The sequence below is a fragment of the Mobula birostris genome, chromosome 7, assembly GCF_030028105.1.
Source record: "Mobula birostris isolate sMobBir1 chromosome 7, sMobBir1.hap1, whole genome shotgun sequence".
Classification (NCBI taxonomy): Eukaryota; Metazoa; Chordata; class Chondrichthyes; order Myliobatiformes; family Myliobatidae; genus Mobula; species Mobula birostris.
Window position 1 is genome coordinate 73319443 of NC_092376.1, and position 20727 is coordinate 73340169.

Here is a 20727-nt window from a genome sequence, read left to right on the forward strand (position 1 = left end):
TTGGCTAAGCACGCATTCATGACATGTGCCAGTATTGATTGTCAGTGAGGAGGAGATGTTCCGATCCACATACACTGTGGTCTCCCAGTGAGGAAGTCAATGATCCAGTCGCAGAGGGACGTACGGAAGCTCAGGTTTTGGAGCATATTAATTAGAACTGAAGTATTATTTTATTGAACACTGAGCTGTAATCAAAAGCAGCCTGACATAGGTCCAGGTGAAGCAAGGACAAGTGGAGAGCCAGTGAAATTGCATCCACAGCTGTGGCGTTAGGCAAATTGTAGCGAGTCCAGGTCCTTGATTAGGCAAAAGTTGTTTCTAGCCATGACCAACCTCCCAAAGCACTCTATCACAGCAGATGTGAGTGCCAGTGGGCATTAGTCATTAAGGCAGCTCACCCTACTCTTCTTAGGCACTGGTATGATTGTCGCCCTGTTGAAGCAGGTAGGAACCTCTGCATATACGCTGGGAGTAGAAGTAGAGCCAGGTGATCAGACTTTCCAAAGTGGGTGTAGTATGGCAAAGCAAGCTTTATTTATGGTGATATAACAGTGGTCAAGTGTGTGTTGACTCCTCTGGTTCTTCAGGTGATATTGTTGGTGGTAGTTGTTCAGATACTTTTTCAAGAGGAACCTTACCCCTGGTGTGGCAGCATGAGGATGGGGTGAGGGCAGCATTGATAGTGGAGAAAGAAAAGCCCCTTTCTTCGAAGGGGGACACCTCGTTAGTTCTGGAATGAAGTGAGATATCTGCCTTCTTCAAAGAAAGGGGCTTTCCTTCCTCCACCATCAACACTGCCAAACCAGGAATAGGGGCCCTTGTACTCACCCACGACCCCACAAGCCTCCACATCCAGCACACAACTCTCTGTAACCTCTGCCATCTCCAATGGGATCCCACCACCAAGCACATCTTTCCCTCCCCCCCCCCCCCCCAAGTTAACCTGTGAGTATGTTGGGGTCATTTACTATATCCAGTGCTCCTGGTGTGGCCTCCTATATATCGACATAGATTGGGAAACTGCTTCACCAGAAGGAGTGGCATCTCCTCGTAGCACCCCATTTCACTACTACTCACTCCATCCAGACACATCAATCCACAGCCTCCTCTACTCCAGCAATGGGGCTACTCTCAGGCTGGAAGAGCAACACTTTATATTCCATTTGGGTAGCCCCCAACCTGATGGCATAAACAGAGATTTCTCAAACTCCCAGTAATTGCCTCTCCTCATCTTATCTCCTTACGTGCCCATCACCCCTATCCGGTGCTCCTCCTCCTTCCATTTCTTCTATGGTCTTTTGTCCTCTTGTATTAGGTTTTCTCTTCTCCAGCCCTTTTTCTCTTTCACCACATTCCAAGCTCTTTACTTCACCCCCCTCTTCCAGTTTCACCTATCACCTTGTACTTCTTCCTTCCCTCCTTCCCACCCCCAACACCTTCTTACTCTGACCTCACCTTTTCTCCCCTCCCAGTCTCGAGGAAGGGTCTCAGCCCAAAACGTCGACTGTTTACTGTTTTCCATAGATGCTGCCTGGCCTGCTGAGTTCCTCCAGGATTGTGCGTGTGTGCTGCTTTGAATTTCCAGCATCTGCAGAAATTTTCTCATGTTTGCAATACAGTGAAATGTATCATTTGCGCCAAATCAAATTGGCAAGAATTGTGCTGGGCAGCCCACAAGTGTCGCCACACTTCTGGCGCCAAATTGCACACCCACAACTCACTAATTCTAAAGCTAAGAATTTGGAACTGGGGAGGAAACTGGACCACCCGAAGGAAACCCATGAAGTCACAGGGAAAACACACAAACTCCTTACAGACAGCAGTGGGAAATGAACCCTGATCTTACAACTGACAACTGGTGTGCCTTTCCTGTATTTGAAGGATGGTAGATCTGAATGCATTGCCTTATCCATGTTTCAGTGCAAGCATCCATTTGAATAAAAATAGGTATTGCAGCTAGTCAGTTTTGAACAACTGCTTTCTTGAAAGAACTATTTTCTCACCATCTAACAATATAACCCTTCCTTACCAGTTTTGAACAAAATTACACTCTGCATTTCCTTCCACCTTTGCCCTGTTAATGTCACTGACCCCAGTCCCATTTTATTCTGTTGCTTGCCGGCTTATTCCATCTTTATTAATTTATGCTAACTTGCCTTACAAATTTTACAACCCAGCTGCACAAGAACAAATCTAACGCAAAGAGCTGAAAGATGGAACCCAGAAAATTATAGCCGCAGTCTTTGCTGCCTGTCCCAACATTATTTCAGCCCTGTCTCTAGGCTCACTGGCAAGACTGTTTAGCTCCACTGTGTGAACTAGACATTTTAACATTTATTTTGATAATGATTTTTTCTGACAGTAACATACAATTTGTTTTACAACTCCTAAAAAGTGTTAAAAGGGCACTTTATGTCTACTAAAATCCTTTCAATTGCAAGGCCTCAACAACATATTGCTGGATTTTCCCTGTTAACACAACACATTGCAGAACTGGCAGTCCCATATCTATTCAAAGGCTTTGCAGCTATAGGCTCAGATGTCACTGCTTAACAAGGACACGTGCATATTATAAGCAACACTCTCATGAGATTGCTTCAATGAAGTGTTCCCAAAGAGCAAGAGGCATCTAGATTAGTATCCACAGGAAACACGCTCTTTGTGCAAGTGGGCCAAGGAGATCCTCCAGGGCTATGGACAGACACACATGCTGGAAGCTTCCGGAAAGGTCTGTCAGGAACAATGGTGTAGTGCAGCAAGGAACCGAAGTGACAAATGGCACGCCTGCCTTCTGTGAAAGAAGTTTTGAGAGTAAAAGATAAAAATTACAACCGGGCCTAACTACACCCATCTGGCCAGTGGTGTAGTGGCATCAGCACTGGACTAAGGCAGACGGTCCCGTGTCCGAATCCCGCCATGTCCCAAACTGGCAGCAGCAGTATCTGTGCGGAAGAAAAGCCTGGTGATCTACTTCTGTATCTTGCCAAGAAAACCCTATGGAATACTACACTACCCATAGGGTCGCCACGAGTCGACTGCAACTCGACGCCACTCATCAACAACTACGCCTGAGCGTATTGTGCTCAATTTTTGGTGTTTTTACCCGATAAAGGATACACTAGCCGCAGAGAGTGCAACTACATTGTGAGATGGTGGAACTCTTGTACAGGGAATGATTAACTAGACCTGTTTTCTCCAGACAAAAATTGGAGATATATTGTGATGTACAAAATTATGACAGGACTCGACAGGTTGCATGTAGGAAGGAGGGCATTTTTCATGGTTAGAGAGATGCAAAGCAAGGGTCAGAATCAGGTCATGAGGCAAGACATTAAGACAGAGAGCAGGAAAATTTTCTTCATTAAGAACATGATGAACTTGTGGAATTACCTGCCACGGACATGGCGGATATACTTAAGCAGATTAATAAATGTTCAGACACAAAAACCAAGAGATATGGGAAGAGAACAGGAATGTTATGTTGATCACAACAAATGGAGGAGACCATACTGTTCTCTAAACACCTGCATTTTCAAGAAGCTGCAATAATGGAACATCTGGCCTGCTCTGCCTGTGCCTGAGGGCTGAAGGAAAAGTGGGTAACATCTTCTTCAGTATGAAGTCTGGATGACCTCCACAAATATAGCAGAAAACTGCAATATATGGCAGCAGTCTGGCATGGTCTTGACTTAAGAGAAAAGTGCCCGTGACCCAGAACAAGGGAATGTCAGCATGTACTTGATGCTATATACTTGAGATTACAGAAGGTCACAGGTCAAAGCTTCCTTGACGGGAATGAGCCTACTCACAGATATTGCTCCTCAGTCTAGCAAGTGTTGCTGCTAGAGAGGATTGTGCATAACGGGTCTGCCCTGCTTCCTCCCAGGACGTCTTTGAAACCTCTGATCTTTGTGGCCTATTTTCATGTTATGTAGCCAGAGGGGAAGAAAAAGTGGTGAATCCTCACTAGGTGTCAGTTTGGAGTGCAGAAAAAGGACTAAAACAAAAAATAAAGATGATCTTAACTGTGCGCACTATGCAGAATAATTAGAAAGATTGCAGAATGTTCTGGAGCAGCCTGGCAAAGAAAACCCTTTAAGTAAACACTGCTTCAGGCTGAGAGAAAATAATTCTGATCAACTTTGTGAATGGTTATTAGTTTAGACCAGAGGCTGAAATTGGATCAAACAATTAGGACAATGATATACATGCTAACAGAAACAGAAATCCTTCGGGAAAATAAAGATCTTATTTTTCACCAGGATGCTTTAAGCCTGGAAATAAGCACCTCTGCTCTGAGCTAAACCTGCGCAACACTAATTTTCCATTTAGAAAACTCAACATTTGGACAATTCCACCATAAATTGGATTGCAAGACTCTGTTTGTGCTGGTTGGCCCCTTTGACATTGAGATTGATGAAACAAAACACATTATTCTAATGGAGAAAAACAGACTTGCTGATATTGATAGATATTAGCAAAGCACCATTCCAAGAATACTTCCAGTATTTCCCATTTAAATATTTGTTAAGTCTTGCTGCATCTGTGGAGAAAGTGAATCAGCTTCAATTAAAAGATTTTCACCATACATGACATTTTGCTCCTGGAACCAGGTGTGTGTGTATGTTGCTTTTTTTTTTTTAAAACAACATTTATCCCAACACGACTTCTTCAGCTAAAGCACTGCAAGCCTAGCATGAATGCCACTGGATTCAAAAACCACCTCTTACTCTTGCCCACACTGTAACAGAATGTGTGGATCTTGCATTGGTCTCTACAGTGGCCTGAGGACCCAGCAATAGACAACTCCTTAGGAGAACATCATACATGACTCAACTGATCACACTGCTTTTGTGTGGTGCTCCTGAATGCGTGCACATGAACACAAGAAACTGCAGAGAGAACTGGAATGAGCCCACTACATCACCAGCACACCCCACCCTCCCAGTCACAGGCAGTATTGACTAAGGCTCTGCCTCAGGAAGACATCAACAAGTACCTCCACATCCAAGCATTGTCACCCCTTCGCAGCAAACATTGTGCCGAGGTACAAAAGCCTGAAGTTGTACACTACAAATTTTATAATCAGCTACTTCCCTAACTATTTGGTTCACGGACCACTACACAATCCCAATCACTACCTCAAGGTACCCACAGCACAATGACTTTGCACTACAATCGACTTTGCTATTTTTGTTCCAATTGTATTCTTTCTTGAATAATTTATCTTTCGTTTCTCTTGTGAATATTGTGTTTCCCCATATTATGCACTCGAGATGCAAGTAAATCTTCTGATGCACCTGAGCAGACACGGACCTGAATAAGACAGCAATCTCAATCCTGATTTCCAAACTCAAATATGGTAGCGAGAATTCCATATTCCAAATCAAGCCTCTGCTAAAAGAAGTGTCAATCAAGGCATACAATATCAGATTGCCAGAGACACTACATATCAATTAAATCATTCAAATATCAAATATGTAACAAAGAATAAACAATAAAAGAGATGTTCAAGCGCTTTCTGTTTACAATGGGTTTCTTTTCAAGCCATTTTCTTTCCTCTGAGCAGCTCTCTCAAGCAGGCGGATCCTCCAGTGAAACCTACACGCTTAGTTGGTGTCAAATTTAGGTTGGGTTCAGCCTTATAAATAAACTATATACTGTATTAAATGCCAGATGCCCAGCAAATTTTTGGTTTTTCTTTTGCATATACAGTAAAGTGACTGCTGTTCAGTGACCAAGAGAATTAGCATTCCTAAAGGAGTAAAAAAAATGGACTGAAGGGTTCTTGACAAGATATATAAAAATATTATTTGGGCAAAACAGTTGGCTGCTGTTTCCCATGACAGGGTCTTTCAGAAAGTGTTAAATGTGGTACATCACTTTAAACGAAAGGCACAGCATGACAAACGTCTCCTAAAGAGTTAAATGTGAGCTTAAAAACAAATTCATCTAGATTTCACACCTGCTACAGTCCTTACAATATACAATCCAATATAGTTTGGATTATATAAGAGTACATTGATGGCAATTTCCTTCATAAAATAAATTTTTCAATCTTCTCTCTTGGGGCAGATTTTATCGTTTACACAAATCTGGATTATGCCATGGGAAAAGCAAGCAAATTTTTACTGCAAATTAGTTTCCTCTGATTCAACTGACACATACACAGCAGATTTCAAGAATTTATTATTTTTAATTCATACCAATGCACCGAATGAGATTAAAACATCTTTCAACTAAAACAAAATGGAAAGATGAATTCAATTGACATTGGTTCCTGTTATTCCTCCAACCTTATTGCATCAGTGTGATGCTGAATCAGTCTGTTGGTTATCAGGTGTCATACCTGAACACTATGAGCTCCTGTCCTGCAACTCACTGCCATTCCTAAAGAAACTTTATTTTAATTCTTGATAACTCATCCTACTCTGCCTATACCACAGTTCATCGGTTTACAATACCCTTTATTCCCTCTAGGCGTGACTAACCTGAGAATTCCTTTTACCTTCTTCCTTGTCCCAAGACTCTGCTTTTGTCCTGACTTGCGCAAGATATCAGGACATTAGCAGAACCTAGAAAATTATAGTCGAAGGTTCTTTGAAAGAGACAGAAGGTATATTTAATGGAGGCATCACCTCTTCTTAGGTAGATCTTAGAGATAAAGATAAAGGCAGAACATTGTGGGTGTGGGTGGTGGAGGGATGGCATGAACAGGTTAGAGGGCAATCTCTTTCTGTGGGAAGAGAAGTTAACATTACAGAACAGAGATCCTTCCCCAAAACAGAGAGGATTCAGAGGACAATGAGTGGGACAAAGAGTGGAAATAATGTGGTCGATTGGGATGGCCCTAACATAGTGGATAATGTAGTGCTATTACAACGCCAACAACCCAGGGTCAATTCCAGTGCTCTCTGCAAGGAGTTTGTACGTTCCCTCTGTGACCGCATGCATTTCCTCCCACATTCCAAAGATGTACTCATCAGTAGATTAATTGATCACATGGGCGGCACAGGCTTGTTGGATCTGTTATCTCTAAATAAAAATAAATTCAATTAATTGAGGAAGTTAAGCTGCTTTATCTGTGCAACAGCCATAACAATCACCAAACGCAGTACTGGCACCCTCCACCTGCCACCTGGAAATACATCCTTACAGAATTCACAAATCACAGCCTACAAGACATGGAATAAATTCACACTTATAAACCTGTGTGCACAAAATGGGAATAAAAACTTTTCTTTTTAATCCAGTTCGCGTTTCCTAAGTCCTTGCATTACCGATCTAATTTACCAGGAACACAACTCCCCCAACCCCCCATAGTGTGGAGGTTGCCTGTATATTGGATTGGAAACAGTGTGGCATCCTCTATATGGTGGTCACTTTTTAAAAAGAGTACCCGCACTAGGTTCACAGGAGTGACCCTTGAGGTTTGGGTGGCTCATCACTTGAATTCAGCACACCCACTCCCAATTTGACCTCCCCTGCCCGTGGCCTCCCTCATTATTACAAAACTCAGGGAAAAACAGCTCATCTTTCATCTGCAGCCTCAGTAACCTGCTGTTTGCATCGGGACTGGTTGGTTTTGCCTGCCATTCCTCTCCTCCCCCCTCCGCCAATTTTCTTCATTGGTAAAATCTTGCCTTCTGAGCACCTTACCGTGTTAACAGTGCATTATGCAAAGGAGCTTAACACTGCCCCACCCCGAACAATACTTCACCTATCAGCAAAATTCCCTTTGTTCCTTCCATCCATCACTGTCCCCACCTCCTTCGCTCCTAGACTAACTGTTTTTCTCAGTTCTGATGAAAGGTTCCAAACTAAACATTCACAGCTTCCCTCTCTGTTGACCGGCTGAGTTTATCTGGCATGTTGTTTTAGATTTCATGTTTCCAGCATCGGCATTTTTCTTTCTACCAGTTTGATTTTCTGGATAGTGGGGTAACTAGGGGGCTACTGTGGGAACAGCAGACTCGGCCCCAAACTGGGCAATGGTCAGGCCAACAACCCATTTTTGAGCCTCTAGTGATTCAGTACACGACATCACACTCCTAAAGCTGTCATTGGGGACAGAGAAAACACTTTAAAGATGTGGTAAAGATTCTATCAAGTGCAATATCACTGCCATTTCTACTTTGAGCAGTTATGGAATAGAAGAGCATTCAGGGTGGTATTGAGTACCAAGGCTGTGCTTTGGGAGCACAGAGGAAACACACCACTCAGCAGAACTAAAATTACATTGGCCTAAAGTGGATACATATCGTGCACCCATTTCCTTAGCAATAAGGACATGGACAAGTTCCCTGATAGGAGGATTAGAGGAGAATTGTAAAAAGATATTTCAATTGCCTGAGAGAGCAAAGGAGACCAAAGCATTTACATTTACAATGTACTTGGATGACTACATGAAAAGCTATACTCAACAGGGCTTGGGACCAAAGTTGGGGAAATTCAATTAACCTAAAGGACCACTTAATACCAGTATCAAGATAACAGGTTGAATGATCGTAAATTTCTACAATTCCAAGTTCCAATTGGCCATGGTCAGGCAGGAACTATGACAATCGCAGGTTCCTCATTACACCAGACCTCAAACGGTAACATCAAATACCTCCTCACTTAGTCTTCTCCAGTCATATCACTTTCATATCTGTCCCTGGATGATTCTAACCTCTTCTCAAATGTAATCTCTCCAGTAACGGTCGCATGTCTCCAGTTACCATACCCTAGAACTTGGGAAATCATTCCCTGAACTGCTCCATTAACTCACCATCTTTAAGATTATTCTAAACCAGTATCAAATGAGACAGGTTATTACTATTTGTTCTCTTCTCTTCTTACACTATCTTGGGTACTTACAAAATCACTGGAACCAGGTTATACACTTAACTACCAAGACAATAAATGGTACACAAATGTGAAAAGTTTAAAAAAAAATCAAGGAGATTATGGATATCACTATGTTTTTTTTTTAAAAACCTAAACCTGATGTTCTGTTTGTTCTAGTGCCAAGCACCACTACCAATAAATCCACACAGCCAATCCTGCAATACCAACTACCTTCACCCTGCACCCTTTCTATCTCTCTATCTTGGAACTGGTGGGTGGCAAGCAGTGGAGCCATTTTATGACTCATTTCGTCCACATCCAACCAGGGAAAGAACAGCTAAATCACCTCACATCTACTACAGCAGCTATTTCCTGATTTCTCTTTGCAAACCATTGAGCACAGCCACATGAAACGTTGCCACGTAAAATCAGCATCTATCATCAAAGATCCTCACCACCCAGGTCATGCTATTTCTCACTGCTGCCATCAGGTAGAAGATACAACAGCCTCAGGACTCACACCACCAGGTCCAAGAACAGTTACTACCCCTCAACCATCAGGCTCTTGAATGAAAGGGGATAACAACACTCGTTCTACCTCAGGTGTTCCCACAACCCATGGTCTCCCTTGAAGCACTCTTTATCTAGTTATTTCATGCTCATTATTTATTTATATTTGCATTTGTAGAGTTGGCTGTTCATTGATCCTGTTCACAGTTACTGTTCTATAGATTTGCTAAGTATGCCCGCAGAAAAAGGACCTCAGGGATGTTTGTGGTGACACATATGTACTCTGATAATAAATTTTACTTTGAACAAAAACAGCCAATAATGGTGCTACAACTTTACATATAAGTGCATAATTGCTAATCTCTGCCAGTCCCACCCCATACCATCCACGTGTTAGTCATTCAATAATCACTTCCTGCTGAGATAGCCATTAGCTAAACTAACACCCTTTCCTCTCCCACCTGCAGACTAGACCCAGGCTACACTCTTAGCCTATAGTGCGCACTTCATGTACAAGGTGAGCGTTATATTTTAGTGGTCAAATCCCATGCCAATTCCAACAGGTCATCTTATTTTTGAAGTTGGCATTGCAACTTTGAGATTTACAACCCAGTAGCACAATGAGACACTGTATTTTATGTGCGTCGACCTCCAGAGATGAATAGATGAATATACTACACAATGGGGGGGGCATTATAGTGGGGGAAATGAGAGCAAAGCTCAAACCATGCTGTACACCGTTGTCTCAAGTGAAATGTTTGAGAAGGAAGACTCCAGCAGTTATTTGACTCACAAAACAAGGCAATATGCATGGACATTGTTTAGAATCTGTTATTCACTGAAATTAAATCCTGGCTTTGTTCAAAACATTAAAAAAATAGAGTTACTCATTAATGGTAAACTGCATTCTATAATAGGAAGTCATTTATAATGTTCACGGTTTTGTTCTCCAGCTAAATGGAATTAGAATTGATGCTGTACAAATTCCATTTCCCCAGCAAGTTTGCCCGAGGCTTGTCTATTATTGGGTTCCCGGGTGACTACAGACGCCGATCCAGGATCCACATGTTCTGCTGCAGTGTGGGCCACAATAAGAGGTGGCTTTTGAATCCAGTGGCATTCATGATGGGCTTGCAGTGGTTTAGCTGAAGAAGTAATCACACGCTTGGCAGAATTCAACTCGATCATCCATTGTTGACAAAAATCACCAGCGTAAACTAGTGATTAGGAATAACAATAGGGAAAAAAGAGCAGGAAAGGCCAGATCAAGCCTTTGAGTAGCTGCTCCTACAGCCAGAGTGCACAAACATCCTCCTGCTGAATGCAAATTTACTTGCTCAGCTTTCTCACTTCCTTCTGCAGTTTAGTAAACAAACAGCTTTGGGATTATTACAATTTTAAAAACTGCCTTGTGACTTATCTACTTTGTAATGCAAAATATCTTTTCAAAACTATGATTGGTGGAGTAACAGTAACATGCCAACTTTTCAACTATTAAACATTCAAAACAAAACACCGAAAAGGTTGATATTATCTTACAACACAGAAGCGGACAATTTGGCTCATGTCAGTAACCCTATTAGCTCCATTCCCCTGTTCCTACTTCAATATTGCCTCTAAAATGCTCAACTCCCATTCTATTCTTTTTGCAATTAAACTTGAAGAGACACTTACACTGGCCACTGACCGAGAAGCATATCTGTGGGATGTGAGAGAAAACCAATGTGGCCACAGGAAGCAACAGAGATCAGGATCAAATCTCCATATTGAGAACAAAAAGGTAACAGCACCACCCTGCCACCCTGTGATAATATCCAGCTGACTTGGCATTGTCAAACTTTTACTCAGTTACATTATTTTAATAATTATCTTGTCAGGATCACAACTGCAATTCAAGTCTAAAATAAAAATTCAAAATAGGTTAATTTCGGAGCTAAAGCTTTCAACCAAAGTTGAAAGGATCCTCTCCCCTGGGGTACCTCACCCACCACCACCCCCAACCACCACATTTTAGGCATATCACAAATTTTAGACACAACACTTAAAGAGGAGGAAGGTTGCATCACAGACTGGTATGGAAACACCAATACCCTTGAATGGAAAATTCTGCAAAAAGTAATGAATATGGCAGGTCCATCACAGGTAAAGCTCTCCCCATTATTGAGTATATCTACATCGAGTGTTGTCATAGGAAAGCAGCATCCATCATCAGGGACCCCCAGCACCCAGGTCATGCTCACCTCTACTACCATCAGAAAGAAGGTAAAGGAGCCTCAGGACCCACACCACCAGGTTCAGGAACAGTTATTACCCTTCAACCATCAGGCTCTTGAACCAAAGGGGATAACTTCATTCAATTGCACTTAGCCCATCACTGAACTGTTCCCTCAAACTATGGACTCATTTTCAAGGACTCTTCATCTCATGTTCTCAATAATTATTGCTTTTTCTCTGCCCCCACTTCTCCCTTTCTTTTTGTATTTGAACAGCTTGTTGTCACTTGCTCACTGGTGGAACATCCAGTTGGTGCAATCTTTCATCCATACTTATTGAGTATACCCACTAGAAAATGAATCTCAGCGTGGTATATGGTGACATACATGTTCTTTGATAATAAATTTACTTTGAACTTTGAAGACAAACCTCTATAAAGCTTTATTTAGACCATAACTAGAGTACTGAATCTAATTGTGGCCACCTCAATTTGAGGAAGGACATGAAAGCCCTAGAAAGGGTATTGAAACTCTCCACACATCCCCCCACTGAATAGCTCAAGAACAGCTGCTTCCCTTCATCCATTGAACCAAAAAGCAAAACCTTAATTACTACAGTTTAGCAGCACCATTACCATGTTGTCTACCTAAAATTTATGATTAATTTATGTTTTTCTCATGAATGCTGCGTATATGATTCTACGTGCCTGAGATGCTGCGTATATGATTCTACGTGCCTGAGATGCTGCTGCAAGTTTTTTTTATTGCATCTGTGCATACATGTACTTGTGCATATGACAAGAAACTCTACTGACTTTGGATAAGAAATTTAAACTGCCATGTTCGATTTGAAAAGCTGAGCTGTTCTTTGAGCATAAGCAGTTAACAGATTTGTTAGATGATGATCAAGAACATAACAGATTTCCATCGGATTTCAAGAAAACCAGAGAACGAGAAGGAAAACAAAGAGTGAACAAGAGTGACCTGAAAAAGATGAGCTTGGTACAAGAGGGAATGCAGCAAAGATTCACCAGAGTGGTCCTCAACAGGTGTGTTTCATGAAGTAAGACTGAGTGAGCTGAGCTTCTTTGCTCTAAAGTTTAGAAGAACGAGGGGTGGCCTCACATGCAAGACTCTTTAAAACAAACAGGGATTGACAGAGTAAATACTGGGAGTGCTGTCACAGGAAAGCAGCATCCATCAAGGATGCCCACCACCCAGGCCAGTGTTCCCTTCTTGCTACTACCATCAGGAAGAACGTACAGGAGCCTCAGGACCCACACCACCAGTTTCAGGAACTATCACCCCTCAACCATCCATCTCTTGAACCAGTGAGGATAACTTCACCTATCCCATCACTGAACTGCTCCCACAATCTATGGGCTCACTTTCAAGGATCTGGTACTGAGCTGCAAAGGGTGATGGAGACAGAATCAAATCAGTAACAAAAAAAAAAGGGCTGATGCAGGGTTTCAACTTGAAATGTTGAATTTCTTCCCACCTATGACCCACTGAGTTCCGACAGCACAATTTTTCCTCCAGTGGTCATTTATTTAAAAGGGGAATTAGATTTTCACTCAAGGGAAATTATATACAGAACTATAGGGAAAGACATCCATGATAGCCAACATGAATTTCAAATGACTAAATTTGCTGTACCAATTTTTTGAAGGGGATGGGGCAGGCAGAGAGGCATTAAGTGAGCTTTTTAAAGCAGGACATGGAGTTAAACAGAGACAGTGGGAAAAAAAATTAGGACAATGAACAAAGACAAGGACAGTGAGACAGAATGGTCTTTCAAACAAAAGAGAATGTATGACCTCCTGCAGTGTTTGATGCCTAAAGTACTGAGCCTTCAGAACAAAACCTTCCAAGATCTGTGAATTGATAGTATCTTAGAACAGTTAGTATAGTAAATGAAAAAGTGGCCGCTGGCATCAAAGGAAAGATGTCCAGTTTGTAGAAAAGAACCAAAGTAGAAAATTTTATAGTAGATAAATTATGATGTTGCCAGAATAAACTCATTCTACACCACTCAAACAAGGACATCCCTGAAGTCCAGGGATAGAATTGTTATACAGCTATACAGCATAAATTATCTGCAACCATTTGATTCAAAAAATATTGTAATGTCAAAGTGAATTCCAAGCATCACATTATGATGATAAATTTCCAAAGATATTGCAGAATTCCCTAGAATTTAGAAAGAAATGGCATCATTCGATACCAGTTTTAAAACATTAATAGGAACTAAGGGGATACAGAGAAAGTTACTTCTAGAATGTTTAGGTTTGTAGAATCAGGTGCTATCGTCTACAGAAATACAGGGGCCTGTTTGTACAGGAGTCAAACACTCCATACAGAGGATGGTGGTGGTCCAGTTCTCTCTTCTACAAAATGAAGAATGATGCTAAGCTGTTTGATCATTTTAAACCTGAGATTAATTGATTTTTGTCCTTTAACACCCAAAGACATTAAAGATATGGAGAAAATTTCATTAGCTGTGATCTTCTTAGACAGCAGATAATATGAAGAGGCAGAGTTGCCTACTTAAGTTTCAAATGTACAAATCCAATAAAAGCCTGGAACAAAAACTTCATTTACCATCTTAAAAAGTACCAAGAACCATAAAATTTGACCTTAGATGGTTCACATCTGTAACAAAAGACATATCTGCAAAGAACAAATGAAAGCAGAACAGACACCAAGGATGTTTATCGACATTTAAAATTTTTACCTTCTATTCACATTTATGTATCACCTGTCACCACAAAACTGATCAGCCTGCAGATATTCCACTAATTACTGCACAAAAAGCACATGTAATTACTATACCTAGGCACCAGGAGTAGAGTACAACATTTCCATTCCAGTTGGATGGGATCAGTGGTAGCATGCAGGTTCCATGTTAGGATCTGCTAATTCGGCAGTTTGGTGATGATTGACAACAAATTTGGGGCAGGAGGAGGTGAAACTAATGATGTTCACATTTTCTACTGTTTCTGAGTGGCCTCCACGTTTCCATATTAGAGGCTCAAGGCACCCACTACCTTCTAAGATGCTCTTTTTCCATTTTGAATGGTTGTGGCTTTGACTCCCAAAGCCAGTGGGACCATTAATTTCCACACACCACAAAGATTAAGAATATCCTTGAACTGGATTCCCTGTCCTTTTGAAAGGTTCTTCCTATGACAGAGCATAGAATAGAGCATATCCTTCAGGTACATGGTGTCAGATTGGAACTAGTGGGCTCCCACCAGAACTTATTCAGCACTAACGGAGCCTCAATACTGCAAACATTCTCCTAAAAAAGTTTGAAGGCATTGGTTTGCCCAAACAAAAAGAGAAAAGCTGGAAGAACTCAGATGGTCAAGTAGTATCTGTGGAAAGTGATAAGTTAGCATTTCCAGTCAAAGGCTGTTCACTGGAAATGTAAAAGGAAGTAGCAGAGAAGGCTGATGAAGTGATGGGTTGAACAAAGGAAATGTGTGTAAAAGGATGAAATTTTGGATGATCATGGGATACATAACCTTTCAGCCTGACTGTCGATGGATCCAGAGGATTTTACCTGAATTAATAGATAGCATTTTTTCAGTGATTTGGGGATGTCATCAAAGTTTCAGAGAAGGAGAGAGAGCAGGGGTCACTGCAGCTCAGTCAACCAGGAGCTTGGAGATGAGTTTTATTAAGACTAAGATCTCAGTTGGACATGGAAACCAGGGAAAACATTCCTCAAACAGCAACTAATGACATATGATACTGTTCTACCAAACAAAATATTCATGCTATCAAGTTCTCCAATAAGAAAGTATATTAGAAACTAGGTGAGTTGTGCAATTTTGTTTAAAAAAACACTTCAAGAGTCATGCCAAGTGGTCATGCTCAGGCTTTCCTTGTGAGCTCTCAGACCAGGACAACAATCATGACAAAACACAAGGAGCAACAACTCTCACAAAACAGTACCAAAACAGCCAAACTGTGGAAATCAAATCACTCTCTGAAGAACACCTCAATTTTTCCACTTCAGCCAGGCTGCTGAACAGTCTTAATAAATTTGCTTGCTGAATCAGCAAGTCTGTAAGCATTTCCCAAATGTGGCAGAGGACCAAGAGCACTGGAGAACAATGGTGAGTTTATACAAACTAACTGGCTGGTGGGGGGGGGGGGGGGGTGAGAAGAAGGGGGAGGGGAGAGACAATGCAAGAAAATGTAAGTTCTGATCGCTCTAGAAGGGGTCCTCTGTTGGTCGAGATTGGCCGTGGATGCTGCACCCTCGCTGTGTACGTTGTCGTTAAGCAAAGCAGTGCAGTACGATATGGAGAGCAAGCTGTTGCCCATACAGCAGGCTTGCCCTCTCCATGCAGCTGATGAACCCAAGAAATTAGCGGAGACCGATAGAGTTTGGCACCAGCAGCGTTGCAGAAGTCGCCAGTGAGCACAGAATTCAACATCCGACTGCCTTAGGGGCTCCAGCTCTGCATTCTTCTTTGTCGTTTACTCCTGAAGCCTTTTCCATGAGTGGGTACAGCCACAAGGCAGCGGATGCTAGAGATCTGAATTTTCTCACCAAGGGCTCAAAGTATAAACAAAATAATTTTTTTTTAAAAGCATGTTGATTAGCTCTGCCTTACACCTATGACTGATTGGTCAAGCACAGCTCCATATTATGTTCAGGTTTGCTGACAACACAGGCCAAATCAAAGGTGGTGATGAAATCAGCATATAGGTGGGAGGTTGAAAAGCTCACTGAGTGGTGTCTTAACAACAACCTCTCACTCAATGCCAGCAAAACCAAGGAGCTGATTATTGACTTCAGAAGGAAAGCAGTGGTCCATGAGCTAGTCCTCATCAGACGATCAGAGGAGGAGAGGGTCAGCAACTTTAAATTCCTCAGTGTTATTATTTTGAAGAACCTGTCCTAGACCTTGCAATTACAAAGAAAGCACAGCAGCACCTCCACTTCTTCAAAATTTGCAATAATTTGGCATGACATCTAAAACTTTGACAAGCTTCTATAGGTGTGTAGTGCAGAGTATATTGACTGGTACATGGCCAAGTGGTTAAGGTTCTAGTGATCTGAAGGTCGATAGTTCGAGCCTCAGCTGAGGCAGTGTGTTGTGTCCTTGAGCAAAGCACTTAACCACACATTGCTCTGCGACAACACCGGTGCCAAGCTGTATTGGCCCTAGTGCCCTTCCCTTGGACAACATCGGTGGCGTGGAGAGGGGAGACTTGCAGCATGGGCAACTGCTGGTCTTCCATACAACCTTGCCCAGGCCTGCACCCTGGAAACCTTCCAAGGCACAAATCCATGGTCAATGAGACTAAGGGATGCCTATAATTGACTAGCTGCATCACAGCCTGGTATGGAGACACCTTTAACAGAAAATGTTACAAAAAGTAACAGATATAGCCCAGTCCAGTCCATTATGGGTAAAGACCCCCCTCCACCATTGAGCACGTCTACATGCAATGCTATCACAGGAAAGCAGCATCCATCATCAGGGACCCCCACCACGCAGGTCATGCTCTTTTCTCGCTGCTGCCATTGGGAAGGTGGTACAGGAGCCTCAGGACTCACACCACCAGGGTTCTGGAACAGTTATTACCCCTCAACCATCAGGCTCTTGAACCCATCACTGAACTGTTCCCACAATCTGTGACTCTTCATCTCATGCTCTTGATGTTTATTGTTTACTTATTTATCATTGTTTCTTTTTTTCTGTTTTGTTTTGCACTCTGGTTGAACATCCAAGTTGTGCGGTCTTTCTTTAATCTGTTATCGTTATTATTCCATTACAGATTTACTGAGTATGCCCGCGAGAAAATGAATCTCAGGATTGTACGTGGTAACGTACAGGTACTTTGGTAATAAATTTACTTTGAACTGATGAAAGGTCAGTGACCTGAAAAGTTAACTGTATTGCCCTCCCCACCAATGCTACCTGACCTGCTGAGTACTAACACCATCTGATCGATCCCATTATCACAGTTAGTCTTTATATTATTACGCTTTGGAGAAAGTACTACACTCGAGGCCGTCAGGAAAAGGGGAGAAGGAAGGTTGCAGCAAGTTCGGTTTGATTTGAAATACTGCTTAGTTTTAAAACCACAAGTCACAGAGATGCCCCGGCTCCATAAACAGAGCAAACATCCGAACGCATTTCTTGCGCCCTGGTGTAGGATGATATTCACCGACAGCAAACTGACCACAGGAAAAGCTCACCGTACGGTTTGCAAGATCTGATTCTGAACGTCAGCATATACGGGGCATCTAAATGCTTGAACAATGGAATAACAGGTACAGTTAATGAGCCTGATCGCTAGTGAACTCTTGGGATTTGTGACCGGGGGTTACTTACGAGCCGCAACGGTAACAGAAGCGTAGTTTGCCTAAACCGGTGGCCGCGGCTGGTCCCAGTTAATGGATTAACGAATAAAACTGAAGCGAACACTGGGACATTCCGGTGTGGAATTTGACATATTTGAAATGAACCCATTAAAGATAATATATTCCAATGATAAAAAGGAATCAATTGATAAACTGTCCGAAACGATATTAAGCCCACCTCGGATCGGAAAGTCAGGGTGGGGATTACAAGTATGTTCTGCCAAAAAAAACAGCAATTGTACATCATCTACATTTTTTAAATCGGCTTGTTGTACCCCTGAAATTCTTCACCTGCATTATTTTTGCGAAATGTAGAGTGTCAAAAGATATAGGATTTATTGAGTCCAGCCGACGGAGTTTGGAAAAAAACAACTTTGATTGACATCCTCACCAGCCGATAGGAGGAAGCCAAAGACATGCACGAATCAATATCTAGCCCACAGTTTCAATGCGAGAACCATTCCTCGTCATATTAAACTATCCTGCAAGTATAAATTTATAATGCAAAAAAAACCCTACAATGAAACTCTTAACTCACACTAATCCTGTTCTGGAGCGCTGCTTTATAAACAACTTACAAACATGACTATTTACATATTTAAATCATACTGTTAATACCAAAGTGCCCAAGGTAAATGTTTTCTTTAAAAGGAAAAAGCAAGTGTAGGAACATTAAGAAAAACACATATAACACGATAAAAGCACACTCCCCTTTTCCCGAGCCATATACCCCAAAAACTAAATTCTATTTTTCTTTAAAACGTGCCAGCTGCACTAAAGTTACCTTGCGACGAACTTTCCGGCAGTTGGTGCAGATCATGTAATCAGTGGAAAGCTTTTCCGAATTCATTGCATTCCCGTTTTCTTTGCAAGTTGTAGATATGAACATTGTCACACAGGGTTTGAAGGGTCACTTTGTTAAGACGGTCGGTGTAATGAGCATTTCATGTGCGCCTGAGTCAATGGAAAAATTAGCACATACTCAGTTCCTTTCATGTAATGACCACAATACCAGGACTTGCCGATCTTCCTCAACTCCAACGAAAAAACTACATCAACTAATCCATCCTCAACCCCATCAGCCGCCTCTTAATAATGAGGTTAATGTAGTAATTTTCGCCACTGTAACCAAATTGCTTACCTCCTGACCAATCATTACATTAGACCGTTATCAGTTGCCAGCCCACTGACCTATCATTGCACAACATCGCTTCGGTTAACATCTTCTCTACCAATCATCATACTATTATATCTAGCTGCCGTTAATCTAGCCAATCATTGTGCTCAATCCTTAACAAATAAATTTACGCAGTTATAACCAATACCTTTCTAGATATTAAATCAACGCCCACCCTTCGACCAATCGTCTTTCGCTATGATGATCCTTATTAACATAGAGCCAATTACGCAGCACCTTTCATTAACCAACCGCCTTGTCCCATTCACAGCTTCGGTCCAATCACTTAGTTATTTGTAGTGAAATAGTAAAATATGTATGTTTTGCCCAAAAATAAGACAACGGGGAAAATTACCTTTGTAAATTATTTGATGTTGGATTGTTTAATGTGTTTGTGATATGTGAAGATCTGCATGCGCTGATTGCCTACAATTGCACCAATAGGTAAAAATGTTAAGTAGCGAAAACTCGGAGAGGGAGGTTGCATTTCCTTCAATTAAAAGACCTTTAAAATAGACTCTTTAAGTTTCTGTTTTCCTTCAGGATGATCGTCAGCTGTACATGGCTTTTGCATACATTTGTCCATTCAACCAAATTGATCATAAACGACTATTAAATATAAAATGTACTACTTTTGCAAGCGATATTCCTTCGCTCAGCTGGTGGCGTGTTCCAAGCACCGAGTGCCCGCTCTTACTGAGACGTCACAACCCTGGATAACCGCTCCTGCTGAATTCATATTCCAAATAACAGCGGCTGCCAGGGCAAAATGTTTGATAAAGCAAAGGGCAGAAAGTAACACATTGGTTTAACGATTTTTGTTAAGCTGAAAACAAAATCGTGTTAGAAAACAACGCCAATCTTAATGCACCTCTGTGCAATCACATTGTAATTGGGCAACCAATGTGTGTACTCTAATCGGCAAATTATAATATGCTACTACACTATCGAAGGTCGTGGAAATCGGTTACAGCACCATAGTATTTATTATAGTTCATTAATTGGACGTCAGAGTTTGCTATAACTTAAAGGAGTTTCTCTCTTTAAAAATACATGCCCACACAGCAGATGTTAAGTGTGTCACATAAAGTTTTTATTCAATAGTTAAATTAGGCAAATCTCTGCAAAACAAACAAGTTTTGCCCCAGCAGTTTTCCACCCAGCAACAGAGTGATGTCAGCACAAACGTCCGAATATCCAATCGGAGGGGTAAGAAGTTTCCAAGCTGACAACAATCAGATGTCAAGAAGCAGACCCAGCATTTGCTTTCAAAGCTAGACAGTCTGGCTCCGCCTTGGCAATGGATCCAGAATACCCAAACGCAACTAAACCAGAGATTTGGTTGCACAGTTGTCCCAACACCTCGGAATACTGGCCGAATGCTGAGTTTTAAATCCACCTATAATTATCAGTGTGTCTATCTACTTTTTTGCAGAATGCAAGAAAAGTATTTTTCCCAGTACACATTTTTTTGTGAAAGCAGGTGTGATGTTTCTAAACATGTCTTAGACTTTAACAAAGTTTAAACAGCAATTAAATAGTGTGGGCAAGATACCAAACATTTTGATTGATCTTAAAATAAATGGGAACATCAGGACAATTTTCAA

At 41.6% G+C, this 20727-nt stretch overlaps 1 protein-coding gene across 1 annotated transcript in view; it reads right to left on the reverse strand.

Annotated features, from left to right (window-relative positions):
- Window positions 1–19097, reverse strand: part of LOC140200297 (sestrin-3-like) — a 138530-nt gene extending 119433 nt beyond the window's left edge. Inside the window, exon 1 of the mRNA XM_072263408.1 lies at window positions 18728–19097. Within this exon, the coding sequence (XP_072119509.1) occupies window positions 18728–18832 (105 nt within the window). The 5' untranslated portion in view covers window positions 18833–19097. The remainder of the gene's footprint in view (window positions 1–18727) is intronic.
- Window positions 19098–20727: the final 1630 nt, after the last annotated feature.